Source organism: Brachyhypopomus gauderio, chromosome 3 (assembly GCF_052324685.1).
Source record: "Brachyhypopomus gauderio isolate BG-103 chromosome 3, BGAUD_0.2, whole genome shotgun sequence".
In the NCBI taxonomy this organism is placed as follows: domain Eukaryota; kingdom Metazoa; phylum Chordata; class Actinopteri; order Gymnotiformes; family Hypopomidae; genus Brachyhypopomus; species Brachyhypopomus gauderio.
The window spans coordinates 25,127,081-25,152,357 of NC_135213.1; the positions used below are offsets into that span (position 1 = coordinate 25,127,081).

The window sequence follows — 25,277 nt, forward strand, 5'->3', positions numbered from 1 at the left end:
ACATTCAGATGTATGGAGCACATTCAGATGTATGGAGCACATTCAGATGTGTGGAGCACATTCAGATGTATAGAGCACATTCAGATGTGTGAAGCACATCAAGATGTATAGAGCACAATCAGATGTAGTCCTGAAATAGCAATCACACAACAGACAGGGGCGTATTTGCCAGGAGATGTTGGATTTCTTCTTATTATTTTTTTAAGGTTTACATTTGGTGATTAAGCATTATTCAAACATTCAAGGAGGATTACTTGTTCTGGTGTGGAATTATTTCACCCAGCTTGTTTGAATGAAAGAAAATAATTTGTCTAATATGTGTTGAATTACCCTGTTATCAAGAACACAGTGGAGTACAAAACAACATAACCAAAAACCTGACAGTGCAATGTAATTCAACCAGAAAAGTTTTTAAATGGTTTGGTACTGAACTGCTGTTTAGATTGGTTGAATTTTTTATTGATAACTAAATAATTGTTTGTGTGGGTTTAAGCCACAGGAAATGAATCCACAAAAGACTTAAACAGGAGAAAGTCACAAGAGGGCATTAAGTGGACTGACAACAGAAATATGCAAAGTGGAAAATTAGGAAATTTCTGTTTCTATTTGACACAGGAACTGTTCTGGTGGAGAATATGCAGATAAATGGACGCACAGAGGACCCAGACAGAACCATCTCTTTATCCCTGCGCAACAACTATAACAACTGGGTCATCCTGGATCCAGTCCAACAACGCCTTTACCTTAACAGCACTGGTAGAGTCTTGGATCGGGATGTAAGTTGAAAATTATTGTAGTGGTGTCAATTCCAGGTTCAGAGATTAAAAGTCCTCACCAGGATTTTGCTCAAGCTTGCTAGATTTTCTAATTAGCAATCCAGATAAAATTAGTGGAATCAACACAATCCAGGAAGCCTGAGCAAAATCCTGGTGAGGACACCTGGTTATGCTGGTTATGTTGACACCTTTAAATTATTGTAAGCTGAAATTATTTGGCCCTCTATAGTTCATTGTTGTTGTTGTTTTTTAAATAAAGCACTCTTTCAGGGTTCGTTCAAAGTTTGTTCAAAAATTGGCTGCTTATGTGGTCCAAATCCGGTATGGACTCATTAGTGGGTATGAAATGAGGAAAACCTTCTGCCTAGCTAGATGCTAACTAACTGCCCTCTGTCTCCCAACCTTTAGCCTCCTTCCTACATCCATACCATTGTGGTGCAGGTCCAGTGCACCAATGAGCTGGTCGGCACCGTGATTCTCCATGAGGTGCGCATCATCGTGCGGGATCGCAATGACAACGCCCCTCGCTACCAGCAGCCCCGCTACTATGTGGCTATTAACGAGGTAAACTCCTCCAGCTGCTCAAGGTAGCAGCAACTGTTGCACATACCAAGCCCTTTTCCCAGTGCCCTGCAAAATCTCAGTTCATCCTACTGACCCTGGGCTTTTGAAGAATTATTAAAATTCACAGCATGCTGATAATTGGTGGGTAAGGGCTGGAAATGCTGCCCGTCGAGTTGGGGTCACGCAACATTTTACATACAGTGTGCAGATGGAGCTTTGGAGTTGAAGCACCTGCTTGTTAATCATTGTTGTTTAGTGGCTGCTGTGTAATTACAGCCACTAGCAGACTGCTTACTTGCCAGAATTGTCAGTCAACTAGTGTGGCTTCTATGGTTTGTATCCTCCTGACTCCAAGGATTTGTTGTGATGTACAATTTTAATCTGTTTTGGTTATTGGCAGCACAAGATAAAAGTAGATACGTTCTCATGGGCCAATGGTCTGTATAAAGGATTTTGCCAAGGGAGCAAGACTGTGTCTGGTCAAAGGTGTTCCATGTCACCATCTCAGCAGTTTGGGGCATCAGATGTGTGCTCTACTTTCCATCTCAAATGTGTAATTGTTGTGGTATCCTCTCCCTGTTCAGTGGCTGTTTCTATAGGTGTTGGAGTTAAAATAAGTAACACTGCAATAGGTCGTGGACTGCTGAGCCAGGCTCCTTTTGGCAGGGTGGGGGGGTAACATGCACCCTTGAAGGCTTTTGCCTAATTGAAAGCGACTCCCCAGGGAGCTGTCAGCACAGATTCGCCTCATTACAAGAGGCAGTCATGAGAAGCGACGGACAGGCTTTCCACAGGCAGCCGCAGCCTGAGAAAATGGTCGGACGTCATTTCTCGCTATTGATTCCGGCCCGGGTCTGGAAGAGTCGGACTGACAGGTTGATGAGGAGTCCAGCAGACCACAGAGCATCAGTCAGAAGTAGCCCCTGACTGTAGGGGAAGATTTGGTATTGGGCTCGACCACAGTGAAGTAGAAATGGGTTATATTGGACAAGAGTTAGGCAAATTTACTGTGGGAGGTCACATGTGTGTTGTTATTGATATGGAGGTTTAGGAAAAAAATTAGAAGGTGGTTATTTTGTGTTTTTTATCTTTTGTCCATAGGGACTCAGTCATTATCAGGCTTATTGACAAATAAACAGATATACCGACATACATTATTGTTATGTTATATATTAACAATAATGTACTGCAATAACTAAACACGTGACCCATCCCAAGATTGTTTGACGATATTATCCTAGCATGGATTCAGAACTGTATTTACCAGTAGGCTACTAATGGGAATGAGGACTATGGCTATTGCCTGTCTGTAGTCTAGCAGCATGAATTGGGGGTAACATGGTATGACAAGAAGGGGAGGCAAAACGATTCATCATTCAGTATGGACTAGCCCCACTCTGGCTGTATACATAATGCATGCCTCTGTGTCCCCTCTGATACTGATAAATGAGTCCCATGTCCTGTACCAGAGAGGCAATCTTGGGTCTCATCAGACTTTTCTGTTTACTGTGTATTTCCTTGGAAATTAGATCAATGGAATTAGTATTGCATATACTTTTTTCCCTCTCTGCACTTTTATATATCATTTGACCTGACAAAACTGTTTTCTTTCTATAGAAAAAAATGTATTTGAAACTGCATTTGACAGCATGCATGTTTTTTTTTTTTTTTTGCTTTTTTGTTTGCTTCCTTTGTGGGTTTTGGGGAGGTATTTCTTTTAAAAATCTTTTCAGAGGACAGTATTAGCACAGGAAGTAATACCTGAGCTCCCAGTCACGTCTTTTCCACCTGTGGTACACTCATAGCTATTACCTCCTATTTCACTTCCTCCTTTCCATCCTGAGAGGTTCTCCACAGCAGGGCCACTACTCTGATGACCGAATGCCGAACAAATGATTTCTTTTTTACCAGCCTTCCATCATGGTCCATCAGGGTCCGAAGGGGACCGGAGGTTTTGAGCTGTGGTCAGCGTGCTTTCGCCACAGGGGAGCGTAGCTTCAGTGCTGGGAATGGAGCCTGGCATGAGGGCATGCGATGGGCGGTGGAATAGCGCTGATAGTGCAGAGCAAACTGATCGCAGTGACCATCACTTATTCTCATTATTGTTGTTGTTGTTTTTCTTTCTTTCTTTGGTTTTAGCTGACTCCTGTGGGCACCACCATCTTCTCAGGTTTTGCCGGGAATAATGGAGCCATTGACATTGATGATGGGCCGAACGGACAGATTGAGTACACCGTTCAGTACAACCCTAATGACCCGGTATGCCCAAACACCATTAGGCTACTGTCTATACGGCGCTACTGTCTGTACAGCGTCTGACTCAATGCCAGGAAGATTTTTTCCAATGAGGAAAATGATTGTTTTGCGAAAAATGGCCAGGACGTGCTAAAAGCCAGCCTGAGACTGCAGTCAAGCGCTTTTCTTTTTTCTTTCTCCTGTGTGTGTCTGAGTGTGTGTTTGAGTGTTAATGTGTGTGCACATGTGAGCACGTGTGTGTGATGCCGGTCTGACCTAGTCGTTTCACCCATGCAGACTGCCAACAATACCTTTGGCATTCCTCTGACCTTGTCTGGCTCTGTGGTCCTGAAGGAGAGGCTGAACTATGAGGAGATCACGCGCTATCTTGTCATTGTCCAGGCCAACGTAAGTCAGAGAGAGAAAGTGATTGCAATGGTTGGGATCACCACACCCCCATCACCCAAGATGCACACACACACACACACACACCCTGTAGATGATATCATGTAGCAGTTTTGTGTTCACTCTCTGCTTCCATTTTCCGAGGTATTAATCTAGGTCATGTTACATAATGAATTACTCAAAAAAGGTCTAAACTAATTCTCTAAATGTCTCATTCACATTTTTGTAGTTAATGATGAGCCTTGATTTCTGTGCCATGACTCACCTGATCTTTCAAAGCTAAGCGCCATCTCCATCTCCAGGATCGAGCTCCCAACCCTAGAGACCGTCTGACGGCCACCACCACGCTGACGGTGGACGTGCTGGACGGAGATGACCTGGGCCCCATGTTCCTGCCATGTAGCCTGGTCGACAACACGCGTGACTGCAGGCCACTCACCTACAGGGCTTTTGTGTCGGAGCTGGCGGATCCCGTAAGCCTTGTCCATCCTCTCCTCGCACCTCACCATCCTGTCCACTGTCCACTGTCCTCTCGATCACATGTCTGCCTCACTCACATGTCTATCTCTTCCACATGTCTGTCTCCTTCACGTGTGTGGATGCAAGGCTTTGCTTTTGGTTGTCCAGCAGACATTGTGCAGACTTGTTTGTGATTCTAGCTCAAGAAGTGTGCCTTTGTGGTCTATTCACACGTCTTCATGGATCGATGTTTTATCTGAGGTCACTGACATGGTTAGAGTATTTCCTTCCTCAAATAGAATACCCTGTCAACTATATTATTATATTTACTGCACAAAATGCAGCAACAATTCGTAGCTGTCTACGAATATGTCTAAGAAAATACTTCTCTTACTGAGAGGTAGTGCTTTCGTCCATTGTAAATTGCTTTCAGTAGTACCTCTTGAGTCACTTTATGCTATGCAGAACCCTTCTCCTGCAGGGCTCACTGTGATTACAATTGACCTGTTGACAATAGCATAGCGGGACGTGGGCTGTTAAGAGAAAGTCATTCATGACACCCTGAGTCCCAAGAAGCTGGACTACTGAGTGGTAGCATGTGTTCAAATGTAACCTTTAGAAAATGATACGCCTTTTCAAGGATATGTAATTGTGTGCTAGGGATTGATAAAATTGAAGGTAGTTGTAGATAATTGCCTTGTTTGATTTCTTTGGCCAAGTGTGTTCGTGTGTGTGTGTGGGTGTGTGTGTGTGAGATGTATATACTGACAGAATGGGAAAACGAGAGATTGACACATTTTTTGTAACTTTTTTTTGCCTTTTTTATTGTTAGTTTTACATTTGATTTCTGTTCCACCAGTATAGACACTGGTACAACACTCATGGTTGTCTCAGGGCACTATTCCATACTCCCCATACTCCCCACTGTTACACCACCTCTCTGCTCATGATGCACTGTTACACCACCTCTCTGCTCATGAGGTTACACAATCTCTCTGCTCATGATGCACTGTTACACCACCTCTCTGCTCATGATGCACTGTTACACAACCTCTCTGCTCATGATGCACTGTTACACGATCTCTCTGCTCATGATGCACTGTTACACCACCTCTCTGCTCATGATGCACTGTTACACCACCTCTCTGCTCATGATGTTACACGATCTCTCTGCTCATGATGCACTGTTACACAACCTCTCTGCTCATGATGCACTGTTACACAACCTCTCTGCTCATGATGCACTGTTACACCGCCTCTCTGCTCATGATGCACTGTTACACAACCTCTCTGCTCATGATGCACTGTTACACAACCTCTCTGCTCATGATGCACTGTTACACAACCTCTCTGCTCATGATGCACTAGTACACCACCTCTCTGTTCATGATGTTACACAACCTCTCTGCTCAAGATGCACTGTTACACCACCTCCTCTCATGATGAAGTTTTGCACCGTGTCACACATTATGCGGTGAGTGTGTGCAGTCAGAAGTGTAAATGGTAAAGCAATGATGGAAATCTCCGGATTGCAGGGCAGATCACTCACAGGCAATTAGCTTTAAGCTCTACTACTTTGCGCACTGGTGCCAGTTCACTGAAGGTGTTGCTGAATCAAATGTAAAATGGATTTTTGCGGCGATACTGCGTGGGCCCTGCCTGGTACCTGGGGGATGGACAAAAATCATACTGCAGCTTTTGCCTCAGCTCCATACCACCATCAAATTGTTTTGCCACGTCTGCATTATTTGTTCCTATTTGTATATTGCCTAAAAAAAGCCTCAATTGCTCTTTGCTGCGTCTTCACTGAACCACTTGTGCCTCAAGAATGGTTTCATTTCTCCATCACTTTTTTTGGATGCTATACGCAAGCCTCGGAAGACCAGTGCAATTGCGCATAAGGATTCTTCTGTTTCTTTTCAAGATTCATTGGATCCTCTGTGCTTTTAGTCAAACATCAAGGGAGGAATAGATGTGTCTTAAATCATGTTTACTCGACTGCTTCGACTGGAGCCATTTGTCTTCTGGCCAGCCGATGTGTTTTATAAGTATCTTGTGTGATTAAGTGTACTAAAATGTGCTTGCCACTGAGTGTCTTATCGGCTGTGTCTTACAGAGCCGGTCCTTATAGCTATCAGGCATGTGGCCCACACGGGCTCAGCCAGGCCTGTCACATGACCTGTCTCTTCTCAGCTTGCTTTCTTTCTTTTGCCTTCTTCTTTCCTGTCCTTAAACAGTACCATCTCTACCATTTGCTTCTTACAATATGGCAGTATTTCTGCCTGAGCACTTTAATTATTACATCATTCTCCAGGAGGCATAAAATGGCACCTGTCTGAAATAGCGGGGGAAGTTCTTTTCACGACACTTGCTTTTAAAGGCAATATCTCATTCAGCCAATCGACAAAAAAAATAATAAATTGCAGAGAGCTTGGTGATTCTCAGCCTCTCTCCACTCCGGAGGACCGGAGGGAAAGTGGAGACGCTTTCTTCGCCACTAACGGATCCTGCCTGACAGGTATTTTCCTGTCCCGCCTGACAGGTGTTTTCCTATCCTGGTGGCACATGGCCTGAACACCTCTCAGCTGTTGCCGTCACAACAGCAAACAAGGTCAGTCAAGACAGGAACAGAGCAACAGGTCAACTGCCCCTCCCCTCCCTGCCCCTCCCCTCCCCTCCCCTCCCCTCCCCTCCCTGCCCCTCCCCTCCCCTCCCTGCCCCTCCCCTCCCCTCCCCTCCCCTCCCTGCCCCTCCCCTCCCTGCCCCTCCCCTCCCCTCCCCTCCCTGCTGCTGCACCCACCCCACCCCTTCACCTGCTTTCCACCTTCTAACGAAGACAGCAGTCTCATCGCCAGTCAAATATATTTGAAATCTGGCTGTGCTCGCGGAGGTGAGATCTCAGAGCTGGAGTAATTGGAAGCAGGAGAGCTGTCGGTGAGTGCTGCCCATTCGCACTGAGCTATGGAGGCTGTTTGAAGTCCTCTCCTGGACCCCAGCATGGATGATTATCGACAGCACAGAGGCTGGGTTCAGTGGAACGCATCCGGTCTGTCTTGCCAGCCACTCAGTGGACTATGGTGGACACGCGTGGCTGTAGGCACAAGTCCAGTTATGGTTCTGCACATACATAATGTACATAATGACTTCCATTCCAATTTTATTGTCTGCTGTAGGTATGCACAGCAATTCTTCCAGATGCTATAAATTATTAATGGCCGGGAGTCTAATCAACAGTCCTGGGTTCTGCTTTAATAGAGTCTGCAGACTGTCAGCACTCTCCTTTCTAAACTGAAATGCATCTGTACAGCAATGCCAGCAATAAATTCAGTTAAATTTATATCGGTTCAGTTCAAATGGTGATGTCCATTTGGTACAGAATGGATATTTGTCAGTATAAGTGGTTGCTTGAAATGGTCTCCTACCCAAAAATATTCACCCAACATCAATGGTCTGAAACCAATCCCCAATGAAAATTACTAGAGCAAATTGGCATGGCAACAGTTGGGCAAGACCTAAAATAAATTACTGGTAAGTTAAATTCATATAAATTTAATTCTAAATTTTGTAGAGATTGTCTATTAGAAACACCTACTGTGGTAAGGTGTTTCTGTAAAGGTCTTAATGAACTGGGTAGAAAGTGTAAAAGCCATCCATTATCCAGAACATACATTGTAGACTGTCTAAACATAATTTGTAATAAATGCAATAAGGCAAACCGCACAGCTACTCTGAAATTTCTCCATAAATAATTAAAGCCATTAGAATTTGACAGATGCTGGCTTGTATGAGGATGTAACAGTCTTGTTACCTAGGTAACTACTTTCTGTGCATGGCCCAGGTTGAGGCAGTGAGGATCAGGGTGACCTCAGGGGCGGGCCAGGGAAGGTCAGGATGACCTCAGGGACGGGCCAGGAATGGTCAGGGTGACCTCAGGTGCGGGACGGGGAAGGTCACGATGACCTCAGGGGTCGACCGGGGAAGGTCACGATGACCTCTTGGATGGAGGCCAATGAGGGTCCTGGTTAACTCCCTGAAGGCTGTTCAGCATGGGCTTAGGGTTTGGGTCAATACCCCCTGCTCCTTGCAAAAAAATTTAAGCACTCAGCATGCAAGGAGAGTCAGCATTCAGGATGTAGAGAAAAACAGAAGATAAACTTTATTGACATCAGTACGGTATACGCCCCGAGTTGCCCCGAGAACAACCTTTGGGGTCTCCCTTATCCCTCTTGCTATCCCCCGGGAGAGTGTCAACCTCCAGCGACGGCCTGTTCTCTTATTTTCTTATCTCTTAGTGCAGTGTCACTCCTCCAATCACAGAACTCTCTCTTCCCTTTTCACCTCCCCTATCTCCCCTCCTTTGTCTCATGGAGTGTTTGGGGAAAACCACAATTGCATAGTGATGTCAGCTTGGTCAACACTTTTCTCCAAAAATTAATTACAGTCCTAGTATGAGTGAATGCGAGTGTGTGGATGTAACTCAGTGTGTGTTGTATGTGTATAATTGGGCATATCTGTGTATGTCTTAGGTGTATGTGCTACAATCTTACTCCAGTGTTTCTAAAGTGCAGATTTTCTACATCTTGTGCCTCAGGCCGTGGGACTCTTTCCTATGTTCAGACATTGGGTCATAAGGTGTATGAAAACATTCTAAGCAAATTAAAATATAAATGTGTATCATGGCTTGAAACCCCCCCCCCCCCCCCCCCCCCCCCCCAAAAAAAATCCCAAACCTGGGGAGGGGTCAGTGGGTGGTCAAAGTGGTGCCTCTGGGGTCATATCAGCAGGTGGTCGTCAGGCATGAGCCCACACAATGTTTGCCTGCTGCCTCAGCCACTGGACCACATACCCACTCAACTGAGGTTTATATATATATATATATATATATATATATATATATATGTGTGTGTGTGTGTGTGTGTGTGTGTGTAATCTTGAGTGAATCACAAGGGCTCCTTGTTGATTTTCCGAACACCCTGGTCTACTGGGAGCTGCTGGGCTCTTTTCTCTGCTGCCTGCCTGTTTAGAAGGCCCTGCCAGTGGGGTGCTTGTGGTGTAAACACCAAGTGCTGAGTTTGCTCTTGGCATTGCTGCCTGCTGCCGCTCTCCCCCTCCCAGCCACCTCTCCCCCTCCCAGCCACCCCTCCCCCTCCCAGCCACCCCTCCCCCTCCCAGCCACCTCTCCCCCTCCCAGCCACCCCTCCCCCTCCCAGCCACCCCTCCCCCTCCCAGCCACCCCTCCCCCTCCCAGCTACCCCTCCCCACAGGAGCTTTCTTCCTTTCATAATCCAGAATTGGAAGTGCGGGGGATGTGTCCTGTGCCGGGTCCTCTCACCACTCTGGGAGACCAGCATACTGTTCAGCAAGTAAATGGAGCTTATGGTCATAAAGGCAGTAGAACCCATTGAGCGAAAGAAGAGAATGTGGAATAGCCATTAAACCCGCTCCTTATCCTCTTGAGACACTGTCTTTATTAGTTAGTGCATGATGGGGGATACTCATGGACTCCCGCATGCCAGCCAGCCAATCCGGCTTCATGTCTGCAAAAACTGCACTCTCACTGAGGTTTAAAGCAGGACGGAGTGGTGATACGGCTACCCTGCCGACCAGATTAAGATGGACGTACACTCCTACCTTAGATGATAATACCAAGCATCACTGTCAGGACTGGTTACTGTTAAGGAAGCAAGTGTGACGGGATTCATTTGAGCAGTTTTAACATCCCAGTGTGATCACTGTAGGAAGGATATATTAGGGTCCTAATAAGCCCTTGGCAAGGCATGCTTGGACTTATTCCTTCTCTTGTGTTCATTCCTCACAGTAAACCAAATCAACAAACATGACCAAACAGTTGGAATTGGAGCCGCTTCATGCGGACATAACACCCTGACCGCAGGCAAACACGGGCCGCTCAGAAACCAGCCGCGTTCGAGCCGTGACTAATTGCATGGATGACACTGTCAAGCAGTCGCTGAACGCTTTACCCCACCCGTCCCTATAGCTGCTGTGCCAGGCCTGTGTCTTCTGCAGATAATGAGTGATTGAGGGAGTGTCACGGCCGATCTGGGCCTCGGGCCTCAGCCGACGCCGCTGATTTACGGCCTGCTTTGTAATTGCACGGGATGGGGATTACACCGTGCTGCAGGCAGATAAATTTCCAGCGGGCAGGTCCGAGATGAGCTGCTGCTGGTCCTTATTAGACCCGGAAACATGGCGAGATGGAGCCGATGGGCCGGATATCACTCTTTCCGGACACGTGCATATGGCTAGAGTTTGCTTTTTGGATCAAAGGCGGAGACAAAGAGAGTTGCTGTTTGTGACATTGTGTGACTATTATTTACCCCATCTGGATAATAACATAAGAGTGTATACCATTCCTTGTTTGTTTTAAGTAAATTGATTATGTATCACTGACCTAGCGTGTCTGAGCTTTTAGGTCACTGTGGGTTTGCTATTGTAGCCAAGAGCACTTTCCCTTTCTAACTAAGTTAAACGACTGTACTGTAGTACCCTGCATTTTTTTTTTTTTTTTGCTATTTAATCTTGCCTTTGTAAAACACAAGAAAGAGATTGTGTGGATAACCAGGTATGCATTTTTAATGCCCCTTTCCCACAATGCTAGTCAGTTCATCCATGCTCTACAGCTCCTGTTCACTGTAGCTCGTCAGGGACGTTGGCAGTCTTTGCTCCTATTGCTGTTCTCCACAGTGCGCTTGCAGGAGTGCTGAGCTGCACTTAGCAAAGAGCAGGCCCGTGCTAATCTTCTGTGCTACTCTGCAGAGCGGCTTTCGTCTAAGCTGTGTTTTTCACCCGCTGATGCCTTGGTCCCCCATCCCCCCCAGCTCCCAGTCTCCCTTCTTAATGGCGTGATTATTGGTTTTCGGAGGGCTGGCTGAATTATGGATGAGCTACTTATTTACTGGCTGCTGAGATTACACCCAGACCCTGTGTTTGTGATTCTGCACATCCATGCAGAAGAGAGAGAGAGAGAGAGAGAGAGAGAGAGAGAGAGAGAGAGAGAGAGAGAGAGAGAGAGAGAGAGAGAGAGAGAGAGAGAGAGAGAGAGACCTCAAGAGGAGCAGGAGGCCAAAGCTCATAGATGATATGGTAGACGGTTTGGTGGCCCACCATCTCCAGCTCATGGTCTGCTGAAGTATCTGTGATGATACTTTGACTATTTTTCTTAACTCCTTGGCATGTGTGGATCCTGTTCAAGCTCTGTTTCCTTCTGCTGTGACATTTGGACGGCCCTTCTGTGTTAGCTGGCCAGCCTGGGGATGTTCAGACACAGTGCCGTAGCCATGGGGATGTTCAGACACAGTGCTGTAACGTCCTTGATGTTGCTCTTAGAATCAAAGGTATCTAAAGTATCTCAGGAGGGAACAATAAGGGATGTTAATCACTAGCAACTTCCTGCTATAGCCTTTAATCTCAGCAGAATGAGAAAGTGTGGAAATGTGGTGCAAATCTCATCTAACAGCCAATTAACTAAACAAACTTCTCCCTTTTCGACAGAGCCAAGTGAACCCAGTCAACGTGACCCCGCCGATCCAGGCTGTCGACCAGGACCGAAACATTCAGCCACCTTCCGACCGCCCGGGGATCCTCTATTTCATCCTCATTGGTAGGTGTCTGCCAGACTCTCAGCCATCTGTATTCAGGTCAGACCTGTCTCGGGAGGACGTCTGACATGAAGATGAGCTAGGGCAGAGGGATGGCTCTGTGGGTGCAGCAGGAGGGGGAAGACGTTTTTTGGCCCAAGCCAAGCAGGACAACCCACAGGGCTCTGAGATGAGACCCAGAAACAACGGAGGAGTGGACGTGGGGCATACTGGGGGAGCTGGTACCGCTGGTCCTGCACAGCCTCACTGTCCACCGAGGGACTACAGTGTCAGCAAGCAGTGGGAACATGGCTGCTGTTTTGTATTATTGCATTTTAGCCCCACTCGGCCCCCATGGAGGGATTGTGGTGCCAAAATTAGTGTGACACTGAATGCATTTAGAACCACTGGCAACATGATTTCCCTGACAGCTCACTCTGACCGATCTCCTCCCTCCGCCTTCCGTAGGGAAGCCTGAGACCTACGCTGACTACTTCTTCCTGAACAGCACCACGGCTGAACTGAGGCTCCTCCGGCCCGTCAGCCGCGAGCAGCACCAGCGATTTGACCTGGTAATTAAGGTAAGCAGAGTGCGAAATGTGATGTGATGTTTACTGGTGTGTGAGCAGTGGATCGCGAAGCAGGTAGCAAAGAATCGGTATGGGAGAGAGAAAGAGAGAGAGAGGGGACGGAGAAAAGAGAAAGATGGAGCGGGGTGTAGCTGAAACGTGACGTGAGGCGTCATGCCGAAGCAACGCTGGGGAAGTGGGTATGGAGTGGTGCAGTGTAATGATCCATAAAGAGTACTGCACATGCCACGGGGCGCCACACACCCCGAGCTGCGGTATGGACATGGGCTAATGTGGGGATGAAACAGAGCCCCCACTCAAGGAGCTCTGCCTGTGGCATCCCACAGGATCAAAGCAAAAAAAGTGGAGCTGCATACTGAGATATGGATGCATGCAGACCTGCCACATGACTGCTGTATATCGTGAGTCAGTGGAGTGCAGTGCGTGCTGGTAATAAAGTGTGTGTGTGTGTGTGTGTGTGTGTGTGTGTGTGTGTGTGTGTGTGTGTGTGTGTGTGTGTGTGTGTGTGTGTGTGTGTGTGTGTGCATGCACTCACGCATGCTTGTGTATGTGCCTGTGTGCGTGATGTTCTTTCTACAAGCTTTTGATCCTCTCCAAGGTCAAACCCAGTACTGCTTGAGCTATTCTTGCTTCCAGAAGTCTCTCTCAGTCTCTCTTTCCTTCTCTCTGGGTGGTCTGTATTGGACAGATCACTCTCAGGTGACAATCAGTGCTTGCCAAGGGAATGGGCCTTTGTGGAGAGATCACAATCTTTTTTCCCGTTACTCTACCTGAACTAACCCAATAGGCTTACCAGTCCCTCAGACTGATAGTTATAAAGTGCCAATCTTTGCTTCAGACCAGCTTCAGAAAACTAGACCTTCAGACCTCTGCCTCCATTTTATAGAACTTTTTACTCAATAAATAGGAAGTTATCTGCTGTACTGAGGACGCTGGTGTCTAAGAACTAAGTTTATATATCCCTGGCAGAATTTGTAAGACCTTTTTTGCGGAAGACATGAACACAGTCATGAAACCATAGCAAAGCAGACAAAACTACAGTTGTCTTGTTCAGATATTCGCATTTACCTGTAGTTATTAATGTTCTGTATTACCTCCTTCTGTATCAATGCCAGCTTGTACTTTTTTGAAAGAGTGAATGAGGCCCCTTTTCTGCTTTCTCATGTGGTAAAGCTGCTCATTCCTCTTGACCTCCAGACCCTGTGCATCCTTTGATTGCCTTTCATGTGCTACATGTTCGAGTTCTTCCAAAAGTGGCTCAGAGCTGATGAGCTCAGGATACAGGGTGAGTCGTTCCTGGATGGCTGCTTTCTCCTGCCACAGCCACCGAAGAGTCGATGTGGCCATGTGTTTCGGGTCGCCGTCGTGTTGGAGACCCGAGCACAGCCCATGCTCAGCTTGTTGGCTCAGGAACCTAAATTAACCTCCAGTAGTTTCTGATAATGTGCTGCAGGCATGCAGGCATCGCATTGACTCTATTCCCTGTGCTGATGTAGCTTACATCACAGAGATCCACCTCCCATGTTTTTTGGTAGGAATGGTGTGCATTCCTTCATCCTTCCTTGATAAGTCCTCTCCAAACGTATCGGTAATGACCATAAATAATCCAGTTTTGTTTTTGTAAGTGCAAATAATTTTATTCCAGATGTTTTAAGGTTTCTCTAGGGCACTATGGTATTTGGCACAATGTCACGATAAGAGTGCTGTTTTGCGGCATTGGTGCAAAGGGCTTTTATCGGGCAAATCTAACACGCAGACCATTTTTGCTCCAAGTATCTCCTTGAAGTGGATTCTGAAATAGGCACATCACTTTGTTTCAGAGAAACCTATATTTCAGTAGTTGCTTGTGGATTTCTTTTGCATCTTGACAAATTTTGCTGGCAGCTGTGTATGAAATCTTTCTTGTATACCTGACTGTACCGTGGTTTTAACAGAATCCATTATTTTCCACTTCTTGATCAGACGTTTGAGCAGAACTGATTGTCATTTACAAACTTTTGGATCTATATTTATATCCTTTCGGGATTTATGAAGTCGAACTGCTATTGCTTGCTGATTCTTTGTTCATTTTATTGCTTCTCCCATGCTTGAGTAACCATCAAAGTCAGTGCAGCCCTAAATGAAATGTGCAAGGCTTCCGGAAGGTAAGAATCTCACTGACACATACGCTAATTACAGTCAAACACGGGACAGGTGTTGACACTTACTCTTCATTGCCATATCAAACCGTGTGAGTCATTTGGAGGGTAAATCAGTACAAACATTCAAGGAAATGTTCACGTTTGATTAGATTGTGATAAACAGCTTCACTTGACCAATATTCCTAAACCAGTAGTGGTTTGCAGTATCATGCACATCTTCTGAAAAAATGGTGCACACTTTAGAAACACTAATTGTGCTATTTAACCTATGATCACAACTGTAGGTATGTATGGACATATATATATATTAGTGCTGTCAATTCCAGGTGCCGCGATTAAAAGTCCTCACCAGGATTTTGCTCAGGCTTCCTGGATTGTGTTGATTCCACTAATTTTACCTGGATTGCTAATTAGAAAATCTAGCAAGCTTGAGCAAAATCCTGGTGAGGATATATATATATATATATATATATATATATATATATATATATATATATATATATATATATATATGCAATACATAAATCCAGCAATAACAGATGTAATAATATCTACTGTTGCGAATACTTCAAATAAGAATTCAAGAATAGGCTTGTTTTGTTTAGAGTTTTCCTTTTATACATAATCTTAATCCCCATGGTTGTATGACTGGATAAAAACAGCTGCCTTCTTTGTGCTAAAGAGACAAACCAGAGCCAGTAAGATGCCATTTGTCATGGTTCCCCTCCTCTGGCATTGCAGGTCATGTAGCATCTACATTCTGTGGTCTACTTCATTTTTACTGTTTTTCATGTCTGTTTTTAACCTATGTTCCTTATATTGTTTCTTGCTTCACTTTATTTCCTGTGTTTTTTGTCTGCTATGATTTCAAGTTGTGGTTCATTGTCTGACTGCCCTGGTTCTGTGGCGGTGGACTGTACTATGGATGATGATGCTGTGTTCGGCCTTAATGAACTTTTGCACCATGCCTCACCTGACACATGATCATCTGCATCTGTGTTGCCAAGCAACTGTCTACAGTTCTGACATTAGATTAAAAACAAGAAAAGTTTAGTCATGTTTTTGGCATATTTAGTAAGTGATCCATTAGCAACCCGGAACGTGAATGTGATGATGTGACCTTCATTATGTGAACTTTACATGCATCGTCTTTTCTGGATAGTTGGAGGTGTTGGCTGGCTTTCATTCATGTATAGTTTTTTCATGTTTGGTTTTTTCAAACTTTTTTTCAGCTTGGCAGCAGTCGCATTTCTGCCATTAGAAGCCAGTGGCTATGAAAACGCCTGTGCAAGTCCCTGAATTGGCCCCTGCAAAGATGTAATTCATGTGTAAAATGGAACCCTGCTTTGAGGATATGCACACCATGTGCACTTCTGACAGTCTGTTGACACACTATCTGCTCTAATCAGCGTGTGGTCAGTTCAGAACAGGAGGGATTCCCTTTATTTTGTCCGTACCACCCGTAGTCTCTTTCCACCATCTATTCCAAAGAAAAAGATCAACTCCGTTGTGACATGTCCACCTGTCAGTCCTGTGCTTACAGCTCACACAGAACTACCCTGCCTGAGCCCCATTTTAACCTTCACCAGTCTATTATATCTCTGCTGTTTATCGACACCTTAAGACCACCGCGGACAGCTGACTGTCTTTGAATTCTCAGGTGGCTCAAACACTATTACCCCAGTGCAGAAAAGAGCGGCAAATCTTTTAGAGGTCGCATTGCCGTGAAGTGAAGAGGGCGGGGCCCGGCAAGACCATAAACCTTTAGTAATCCCCTCACGCAACAGAGTCACTTAAATGACAGCAGAGTTCTGGCTGTCCACTTCTGCCACACTCCAGTGGGTCCCTGGAAGTGTTGAGTGGTGTTCATCTTGGGACACATGCACCAGAGGAATTAACTCTCCTATTATGTTCAGAAATGAGGCCCATCCATCACGTTGGCGGCTCAGTTTTGACTTCTTTTAAATCATCTCACATCAGTCATGATTAACATTTTTAGCCCCAATTTCATGTCTCCTATTTTACAAATATAAGCAGAATTTAAACTCCTGATGTAAAAAAAATTGGCAAAGTCTGATTGATGAGGATCTTGGGTACTGATAGGAATAAAATGCATTGCTATACCTTACAGTCAAATAAAATCCATGTCTGTTTGTCCCAGAATCACTACCTGCTATATTTTAAATGTGTACCTTGCACCATAACTTTCTGGCCAATTTATTAGGTAAAGCTACCTATCTAATAACACCCTAGATGTGTAAGTGCATAACTGCCATGTATTGCCATCAGGGAGCATTCCTAGCCCAGCAGTGAGGCATGTAGACGTGGTTAATGGGTGTTGTGCTGGAATGACTATATCAGAGTTTTTACCCATCACTGTCAGCCAGGCTGGAAGTGAACCACCAACCAGGAATGTGCAGCCAGCCCCGGTCCTGAGCATCCCGGAGGAGAGGAGCAGATCCAGCCGCTAACTGTACACATGCAGGGTGGTTTAACGGGTTTAACACATCTGTAATTTTGCAGGGTGCTGAGTAGAGGACGTGGCTCACTTGATTTCCTCATTGCAAGTTCATTCTTAGAGAAAGGCAAATCATTTCTTCTGTTTTTTTTTTTTTGTGTGGATAATGATACATCCTGGTTGGACTCGACCCTGCTGTCAGCACTTTGCTGGAGTAAATTAGGGTCGTCATCTGTCAACAGGGTTAATAATGAGAGTGAAAAATAGAGAATTTGAGAACAAACTAGTTCGGTGTATAGACCTACGGGTATCGGTGTAAACAGCAGTGCTTGACAGAGCTGTATGGGGACAGCAGTATTAGTACTGATGGTAGAGGATGATATCATATTTACTTTCACTGAAGAAATATTGTGCAAGTGGATGAGATACAAATTGATGTGTAACATCCATTTTTCCAGTAAAACATCAGGCATATTCAGAAGTCAATGCTGATGTAATATTCAATAAAAAGTGCTTGGGCTCAAAATATAAATCGTAAGAAGGCAGAACTACCAGAAACCAAGCTAGACAAAAAACACTGAACAGGGAAACCAGGGAACATGAACACTGAAGATAGTAGGAGAATGTACACCTGAACATCAAATATACAGACTAAATACCAAACACCACTAAATACAAAGTAAATGCCAAAACCACTAAATACCAAACACCTCTCAATACAGATTTAAAACAAACACCGCCCTGAGGAACTAGGACACATGAACACACAAGTGTAGCGTCTCAAAACTAGGGGATGGACACAATTGCGATACAGAATGTGTGTTATTTTGGAATGAGGGCAGGACTGGTTGAATTGCCGCCACGCCGATTCGAGCTACACTGGATCGACGCTGCATGTTTACCTCACTCACTACACAAAGACTGGGTTGCTACAAAGACCGTAGGACTAACACAATAACACTACAACCAGAATAAACTTAATACACAAATACATAATTATATACACAATCGCGACATACAGAATTAAAGAGTGGAAACAACTATTAACTCAACATAACCACCTACAAGGATACATATATACAACATACGAAGTGCAAGGGCAGAGTATCATGGTTAACACTTCCACTACGAAGGCAGACATGAAAGAACAAACAAGAACGTTCACTTCAGAGAAATAACCTGAAATATAACAGAGAAATAAGTAAATTGGTACAAGCAACAATAACTAATACAAGACAAAGACTCAAACACACATCGGGAAACAAGAATAAACCTATTGTGACGGGCAGGGTGAGCAACTAAAAAGGAAGCGATCACGCCAAGTGTTACGAACGGGCCTTACACAAACACAACATTTAAACACGGCGGGACGAGTGGGGACAGACTCAACACACTCTCAGACAATACACGACAAACACACAGCACGTAGACAAACAGTCACCACGAGACATGACCACGAATGAAGGAGAAAGTAAAGGAGACTGGCGGCTTCCGAAGGGTGGCTGGTTATTCTGTGACGGGCAGGTTGAGCAACTAAAAAGGAAGCGATCACAACAAGTCTCAGGAAAAGAGGATGGTTTAATAGAAACCGCAAACCAAATACCCGTGACATAGATCCAGATTAAGGAAATAATAACCAGCAGTCAACTGGTACAAAGACAAGACATATATAGACGAACAAACGACCCTCAGGTGAGACGGATCACGGGTCCCGCCCACCTGAGGGACGAACATCACGTGACCAAAACAGGACAGCTGCCGCTGTAACCGGGGGCGACCGGCAGGGCCCCCCCCCCCCCCCACAACGTGACACCTATATACACAACCACTCACAGAATGGGATACCGACTGAAGGGAACCCAAAACATCAAATGTCAAACATATAAAACAAAACAGGGAAAAACTAACTAAGGACTCAGGAATGCAGGACTAAGAACACCGTGGAGAACCGCTAAAAATACAACAGCAAATCAATCAAACAAGCAGAGGGCATGAAAACCAAAAGGAACAACTAAGAAAATCAAAAATGGGCCCATCCTAGGAACCACGGAGGCGTGAAGGAAGGGCGGATAGAATGTAACACTAGGAAACTGACAACCTGAAATACATGGTAGAGGTATACTAGAAACATTAACCATGTAAACCCAGAACATGAAAACCACAAACCTTGCATCCCCTTTAATACAAAGAGTAAGGCTAGACACGTAAGGAGCCAAACGCAAATATTCATGAATTAGGAACATTCACTTCTTGGATGCTTGTGTTTCATACTCTTCACAGTGTCTAGAGTTGTGGAATTTGAGGTTTAGAAGCATGATTCAGGAATTCTTCCCAGATTATCAGCTTTGAATATTTAGTCCATAATCACTAAAATCTGCTTCCCCTTCTTTGTGTTTGAAAGTATTGTTACTAGGCTAGACTGCAGTCTTTATTGTGCCAGTGTTGGGTCTACACACACACACACACACACACACACACACACACTTTGTGTCCTTGTGTCAGCGTGTCCCTGCATCCGCTGTGTTTATACTCTGTCTGTCTTGTGTTGCCATGCCCCCTCATTTTTACCCATCTGTCCCTTCTTGTTAAAACCTGTAGAAATTTTCCCATTAAGCTCATGGTTGTCAGTTATTTGATTTGTGCTACTGTTTTGAGGTGAATGTACATCTACTGTTTGTTGTTTGAATTAATTCTGTTCTTCACCTGGCTCGAATATTCAAACAGACTTTAAGCTTTAAGACTTTAAGCCTATCCTTGTATTCTATACTGTGCGATGCCCTGATAACCTTCTCTTGCTACTTTTTAATTTTGATTTATGTGTAACAGTGATAAGGTGTTAAAAAGTTAATGCTTACTTCTGAATGTCTCAATTCAGCCCAAACACCTAATTCACACCTGCCTGCTCAGCGTGTGTTTTTGCCGACAGTCACGCCCGTCGGGTTTCAGTTGAAAGGCGGGAGGTAATTGGTGGAGGTGGGGGCGGGGCACTCGATATTCCCCATCTGCTGGGGATGAGTGAAGTGTTTTGTCAGAACTGATGCAGTAGCTCGTTTTTCCACTTGGGCTAAGTGCTGTCAGCTCTAATGGAGAAGGGGCCTGACACTAGCTCAAAATCAGCACTGCTGAGTCGGCAAGGGATCGTGGCGCTGGGGCACACCAGATGAAGTGCTGCTCCTCTCCCTCACCCCGAACCCGTCCACAGCAGGTCGCGTCACACGGGCGCACTACGGCGTGGCAGTTCGGAGGCATAATCTGTGCTGTGTGTATCATTTGCACCCAGAGCTTTGGCCCTGGGTGGCCACTTGGCTTAATTTCCATAACAGTCCACCCCCTTCTCCTTTAGAACCAGCCACTGAGACACCATCGCAATTATCTCTTTAGAGCTTGTTTAGCCATAATTACATGCTGCTGAATATGTCATTCTCATTATAATGCTACTCTTAATTGCAGAGGTTTGTGCTTTCCATCCGAGAAAAAAAAAAGCTTTCCGACGCTGTCTTATTGTCGGCTACTGTTATAGGACACAGACGCGTTCTCTGATTAGCATCTGAAGCCTTCTCTAATTAGGATTGCTCTTAGACTCTTTTGTGGTCTGTGCTGATCAAAGCTGCGGTCATACCAAAGTAACTCAGACTCAGTGATTGGAAGAAGAGCTTAATTAATGCAGATCTTTACCTTTGATGGCATCACTTGAACAGTAATTACAACATCTTAATTACATTTTCATAAAGACTATCAATATCTATGTGCACTGTGCCCTAGGATCAGTGAGGGAGTGTGTGAAATTGTTGCATGAGTGAATGGGCCACGTCCTTCGTTCGTTTGCGAGGAGCACGTTTATTCTCTTCTGCGGTTTCTCCCAGCTTCTGCCATACTGTTCCTGCATGACCGAAAAGAGCTTACTGCACCACTGGAGGTGCCCGTTGGGCTGGATGCAGGACATGCCGGCCGTACTGGTTCTTCTGCCAGACTGATGTCTCTGCCTTTGCTTTCAGGCAGAGCAGGACAACGGACATCCTCTCCCAGCATTCGCCAACCTGCACGTCCAGGTGCTGGATGAGAATGACCAGGCACCGTATTTCCAGTCGGCCACATACCATGGCTTTGTCGTCGAGTCCGCGCCGGTCGGCACAACAATCTCCAGCAACGACAGTCTCACCTTCCCCCTCACCATCATCGCCCTAGACAACGATGTGGAGGAGGTAGGAATCTTCAATACATATGCTGGATCAAGATTTATCTGCAAAAACTTTAAATTATTATTATTTTTTTTAAATGTTCTTCACTGTTCAAAGTGTTCCATGTTCATTACGCCTGAAGACACATTATGTGTATTTAAAGATTGAGTTTTTTAAAGATTCTGTTGTTTTATGTCCCACCTGACATAGCTCATACTTAACCAAGTGCCTGTAGGTATCAGCAGTAGCGCTAGTAGAGCATGACTAGAAGTGTGCAGTCTTCCTCATTTTTGCTGTGCTGTCCTTTTTCCTGTGATTACGGTCTTCTTTTACTGTTTTCTGATTACATTGCTAGCAAGACATTTGAAGTGTTTCATATAGAGTTAGCTGAACCCTGTGAGCAGCTCCCAGTATACAGTAACAGATATGTTATGGTGAACTGAGCACAGTGGGATGGCTGAAATTGAAAAAAAAAAAAGAAAAAAACTCTTAGTTTTTTAGTACAAAGCCTGTAGCCAACAGAGTCCATCACTCTAATTAGTGTTCAAAGACGTTGACCTGTGTTCACACGTGGAGTGAGGGTATAGCAGGGTGCAATCACTCTGACAACGAGTATGTCGCTGGACACTCTGTCTGTGTAGGTCTATGTGTGGAAGAAGGAAACCTCACAGAAGGTTAATAACGTTCAACCAGTGTTATGTGAACAAACCATCACAGCCATTTTTCCTCAAGCCTTAACAGCCGCTTTCAGTAATCCATTAACAACCAAGGCCACAGAAGCATTATCTAGAGCTGAGAGAAGGGAAGTAGCTTGCGTAATGGAAGTTGCTAGAAGCACAAAAAGTGCTTACGTGCCACAGCATGGCCAGCACCCTCACGAGGGTCAGAGTGGAATTGTGATCAGGGCAAGCGGCAGGCCATGCACACCAACATATCCCTGTTGTTCCTTTGGTGTGCTAAGCAGTTTGGTGCAGCTAACACTGCACTTTGTTATCCTCAGCGACTCATTTAGGGTCTTTAACAAGACCCTGCCCACCCCTCCTAAAAGGGGAGCACCTTGCCTGTATATTTGCATAGCAACCTAAATATGTCACCAAATATATCTGGTTTACTGTAATATTGTATTTTTTATTAGGCTATTATGCTGTTGCTGAAGTAATATCATCTCCAGGTAGAGAGGACTTCAGGGTGCTTTCAGCCCTAATGCTCTAGCATGCTTCTACACACTTGTGGGACACATGCTGGCTGTCCCATTGAGCTCTGGTCATTTGAAGATTCTTATCTTACTTTTCCCTGGTTGTCCACCTCTTCTTCTTCTTTGCTCTCAACCCTCGACTTTGTTATTTTGTGTATTCCTGCTGTCCTTGAAATTGACTGCCTCACTTTCATATACAGTGAATGGACCGATGCCCTCAGCCTGTGCAGTGGTTTGCTGTGTTTTTGTTTGAACACCCTGCACTCGTCTCTGGCACCGAACCCAATTTGATTCATATCCCTTGCAGACCAAAGACCCCATGGTGCAGATCTCTCTGGACCACTACGCTGGCGTCTTTGCAGTGACGCCCACTGGGCTGGCCCGCTACCTCACACTGCTGCAGCCTGTGGATCGCGAGCAGCAGCAGAGTTACAGCTTCTCGGTAAGAGTTTCTAGAGCTTCACGTCTCTACCCTGAGAGCATCTTCTCGTCCTAGAGCTTCATGTCTCTACCCTGAGAGCATCTTCTCGTCCTAGAGCTTCACGTCTCTACCCTGAGAGCATCTTCTCGTCCTAGAGCTTCATGTCTCTACCCTGAGAGCATCTTCTCGTCCTAGAGCTTCATGTCTCTACCCTGAGAGCATCTTCTCGCCTCTTTATGACCCCCATGACTGTCACTTTTGGACTCTGCCAGTTATGCACGATTCCATCAAGTGATTATTGTAATCTAGAACTGGACCCAATCTAGTGAAATATCGGAGATGTTTATCATTGGTCTGCAGCGCCTGATTGTTGTTTTTGTCTCCATTCTATGTCATAATGATGAATGAATGAACGAATTATGGTGCAGTTTTACATTTAATGGCTTCCTAAACAGACCACTTCTGAACAAATGTGTTTTTTTTTCTACAGAAACCCTTTATAAAAAATTATAAAAATGCTAAATAAAAGTGCAGTTACCTTCTTGGTTCCTAGTTTCGATAACACACATTAAAAATCAAATCGGTCTTTGGCACATTAGTTATGTCTGTGTGTGTCTGTGTGTGTTTGTTGCAGTCCTACTTGGATTAAAGTGCTTATAGGAATATGTAAGTGAAAAAGAAGCAGCAAGCTGGAATGAAGGGATGGACCGTGAGCATGAGAGAAAGCAATCAGCATAAGAGCATTCTGAAAAATTAGATTGTGGGAAGAGATAAATAGCGCATCTGTAATGTAATGTAATACAGCTGCCTTCCTCATTAGCTGGTTCTGCAGTCCCCTGTGCGAGCACCTTCCTCAGAGAACTTTCAATCATGAAAACAGTGGTTATTAAGCCCTGTGCTCCCGTCGCCTTCTGCTACCACACACATGGAAGAAATCCCAGCAGAAAGCGATGGGTATGCTAATGAGCTAGTGATGGCAAAGACCCTGACTGAAGATTCACAACCTTGGGTTCTCTGGGTTGTTTTGAGGGGAGAGACAGATAGGGGTGACTCTAACAACAACCCGAAACAACCTGGGTACTGGCAGCAGCAGAGTGAATAGGCACAACGTCCCCAGATCTCTGTGTCCTTGATTGGAAGTGTTTCACTCCTGTCCATCAAAGATGATGTCATGGCGGATAGGTGGCCCGTCATTGTAGAGGAATGCATGTTCAGCTCTCCCTGCAGTTTTGCACTCTCTAATGTGTGTGTGGTAGGTTATAAAGAACCTGGCTAACTTAGAAAATTCCTCTTAGAAAGTTCTGAAGCCCCAGAAAGTGTCAGCTTCCATTGCTATTTTCTCTAGGCTGGCTTCAGTGAGTGATGTTGTAATATACAACACAAGCTAACATGTTAATTAATTTTTGCAGTTTTATGTCGGCTGCTCTGGGGACTTACAAACTCCCCCTAAATGGAACTAGTTTTTTGGACAAATAGCATGGTTGCATTATAAGGTTGTTCTGCCAGGTTGTTGGAGATATAACAGCAGCCGTGAAATCAGGCTGAAATGTGGCTAGATCTCGTTTAGGGCAGAGGCTGTTAGTAGGCGCACTGCTTCATTTGAGCCCTTCCCGCTTGGCAGCCCTGTGTGAAGTCTTGCGTGGCATATGAGTTAGCTGGAATCCCTCCAAGATCAACCTTGAGGATAGTTTCTTTCTTTGCTCCACGCACACACATTCAGAGCTCAGGCTTATATGCTGAAAATCAAATCAGCATTTTTTTTTTCTAAATCCTGAAAAGGCTCATTATGTCAGCTTATCGCCATGACTGCCTGGTCAGAGATGATCAGATGTGTTGGTACCTTGTGTTGCTCTGTAAATACCGCATGAGCTACTATGTTTTCCTTTTGTTGTTGATTGCTAAAGAGACTTTTCCCATTTCTTCTGCAGATGAGGCTTAAGTCAGCCTACGCTGGGGACGTGAGCAGTAGGGATGGGTCACAGGTTCTAATTGGGGCATGTTAGCATTTACAGCACTCACTGGCACAAATCCCCAACCTGTCTGCCTTCAGCTGGGGAGTGTCAGCTCCGTTACGGTACTGAGGCCTCTCAGCTCTGTGATGGTGCTGAGGGGTCAGGCTTTTCTAACCCAAGCCAGCATCAACCTAGGCCCCCGATTAGACCCCACATGTTTCGTATTAGGCGTGCTAGCCAAGGGTTACACACATGTTGTTACATTTAAAGCTGGACAGTGCATCAGGATATCAACATAAGAGTGC

The 25,277-nt window shown here is 45.1% G+C and overlaps 1 protein-coding gene across 4 annotated transcripts in view; it reads left to right on the forward strand.

The window, feature by feature from the left end:
- Window positions 1-25,277, forward strand: part of pcdh15b (protocadherin-related 15b) — a 139,680-nt gene that overhangs the window by 49,182 nt on the left and 65,221 nt on the right. For all 4 annotated transcript variants that reach the window (XR_013130091.1, XR_013130092.1, XM_077000628.1 and 1 more), the window contains 9 exons: window positions 616-776; window positions 1,185-1,340; window positions 3,480-3,599; window positions 3,873-3,983; window positions 4,283-4,453; window positions 11,952-12,060; window positions 12,506-12,618; window positions 21,222-21,428; window positions 22,907-23,041. Coding sequence is in view for 2 of the 4 variants with exons in the window: in XM_077000628.1 (XP_076856743.1) it covers window positions 616-776; window positions 1,185-1,340; window positions 3,480-3,599; window positions 3,873-3,983; window positions 4,283-4,453; window positions 11,952-12,060; window positions 12,506-12,618; window positions 21,222-21,428; window positions 22,907-23,041 (1,283 nt within the window). In the remaining 2 variants the exon portion in view is untranslated. The remainder of the gene's footprint in view (window positions 1-615; window positions 777-1,184; window positions 1,341-3,479; window positions 3,600-3,872; window positions 3,984-4,282; window positions 4,454-11,951; window positions 12,061-12,505; window positions 12,619-21,221; window positions 21,429-22,906; window positions 23,042-25,277) is intronic.